Source organism: Cebus imitator, unplaced genomic scaffold, assembly GCF_001604975.1.
Source record: "Cebus imitator isolate Cc_AM_T3 unplaced genomic scaffold, Cebus_imitator-1.0 Scaffold299, whole genome shotgun sequence".
NCBI classification, from domain to species: Eukaryota; Metazoa; Chordata; class Mammalia; order Primates; family Cebidae; genus Cebus; species Cebus imitator.
The window spans coordinates 1,386,863-1,388,403 of NW_016107614.1; the positions used below are offsets into that span (position 1 = coordinate 1,386,863).

The 1,541-nt window shown below is 54.3% G+C and overlaps 1 protein-coding gene across 1 annotated transcript in view; it reads left to right on the top strand.

The window, feature by feature from the left end:
- The first annotated feature begins 96 nt into the window (after positions 1–96).
- Positions 97–1,541, top strand: part of RRP12 (ribosomal RNA processing 12 homolog) — a 47,143-nt gene continuing 45,698 nt past the window's right edge. Inside the window, exons 1-2 of the mRNA XM_037729331.1 lie at positions 97–557; positions 1,101–1,330. Coding sequence (XP_037585259.1) covers positions 419–557; positions 1,101–1,330 — 369 coding nt within the window. The 5' untranslated portion in view covers positions 97–418. The remainder of the gene's footprint in view (positions 558–1,100; positions 1,331–1,541) is intronic.

Genomic DNA, 1,541 nt, shown 5'->3' on the forward strand with positions numbered 1-1,541 from the left:
ATGTTGACCAGGATGGTCTCGATCTCTTGACCTCGTGATCCACCCGCCTCGGCCTCCCAAAGTGCTGGGATTACAGGCGTGAGCCACCGCGCCCGGCGAACTCCAGTTTTTTAAGGCTCACTTCTGTGGCCCTGAAACCTGGTCCTGGCTGGAGTAAGAAGCCCAGAAAACCCTTAGCAATCTAACTTCCTTCCTAGTAACGGATCTCCTTGGAGCTCCTCCTAATCCGAAGCCAGGAGGAGGAGGAGGCGTAAAACCGGATGTTGACTGTTTTACCATAGTAATAGGCACGAATCCGGAAGTGACGCCAGAAGAAGAGGAAGTGAAGGTTACAGGGTATCCACGTGGGTTCGGAGCGTGTTTCTACGTACCTGGAAGCCGGTCCTTTAAGCTGACTCCCAGCCACGGCTTAGTCAACATGGGTCGCTCGGGGAAGTTGCCCTCTGGTGTCTCAGCTAAGTTGAAGCGCTGGAAGAAAGGCCACAGCAGCGACAGCAACCCCGTCATCTGCCGCCACCGCCAGGCCGCCCGCAGCCGCTTCTTCAGCCGGCCGTCAGGTAGCTGGGTTGGGACCCGAGCGCAGCCGGCGGTGGGGTTCCAGGCAGACCAGGGTCCAGTCTGGGGCCTCTGGGAGAGTCCGGGGCCAGGCATTGGAACTTCCATTTCTTAGGATGTCAGATCTGGAGCCCGCTCTGAAGGACAACCGTTCCAATTTAGCAGATACAGAAACTGAGGTCCGCAGTAGGGAAATATCTTGTGTAAGGTACCGCGGGTGTCAGAGTTGGGACTCATGGCTGTAATGGACCTTGGATGGCTCTTTACAGACCGCGTTCACCTTCATTTATTTTCCAGATTATCTGAATGTAGCTCCCTGCTGATTCCCACTGGCGTTTATGCCGTTGCTACAGGGAAGCGAAAACTTTTACGTGGAGGATTCCCTTTCTCCTTGGGTTTTCAAGTTTTAGGCGTGCAATGGGTTTATGAGGCAGAATTCAGCCTCGGGTTGGAGACTTGGTCTAGGCTCGTTTGTTTCCTAGGGGTTGTTCTGTTCTCTTGACCAAAAGGAGGCTTGGGCCTTAACTTGTGCCTCTGGCTCTCAGGAATGAGTGACCTGACAGTCGATGCTGTGAAGTTACATAATGAGCTGCAGTCAGGGTCCTTGCACCTGGGCAAGAGGGAAGCCTCTGAGACGCCCATGGAAGAAGAGGCGGAGCTGGCTGTCACCGAGAAGTCCTCAGGCACCTTCCTGAGTGGCCTTTCCGACTGCACAAACGTCACCTTCAGCAAAGTGCAGCGCTTCTGGGAGTCCAACTCGGCTGCCCACAAGGAGGTAGGGGCGAGGGTCAGGAGGGCCATGGGACGGTGAGGAGGGGCCAACTCATGCCTTTTCTTCAGCTCTGGCTGACTGGTCTCCGGTGACAACAGCTGGTATTTCTGGATGATGTGTCATCTCTCTGCCCTTTATGTCCCCTCCTAGGGCGGGTTCCACTTGATGCTTTTTTTTTTTTTTTTTAAACAGGGAGAAGGAAAAATCTATCTGT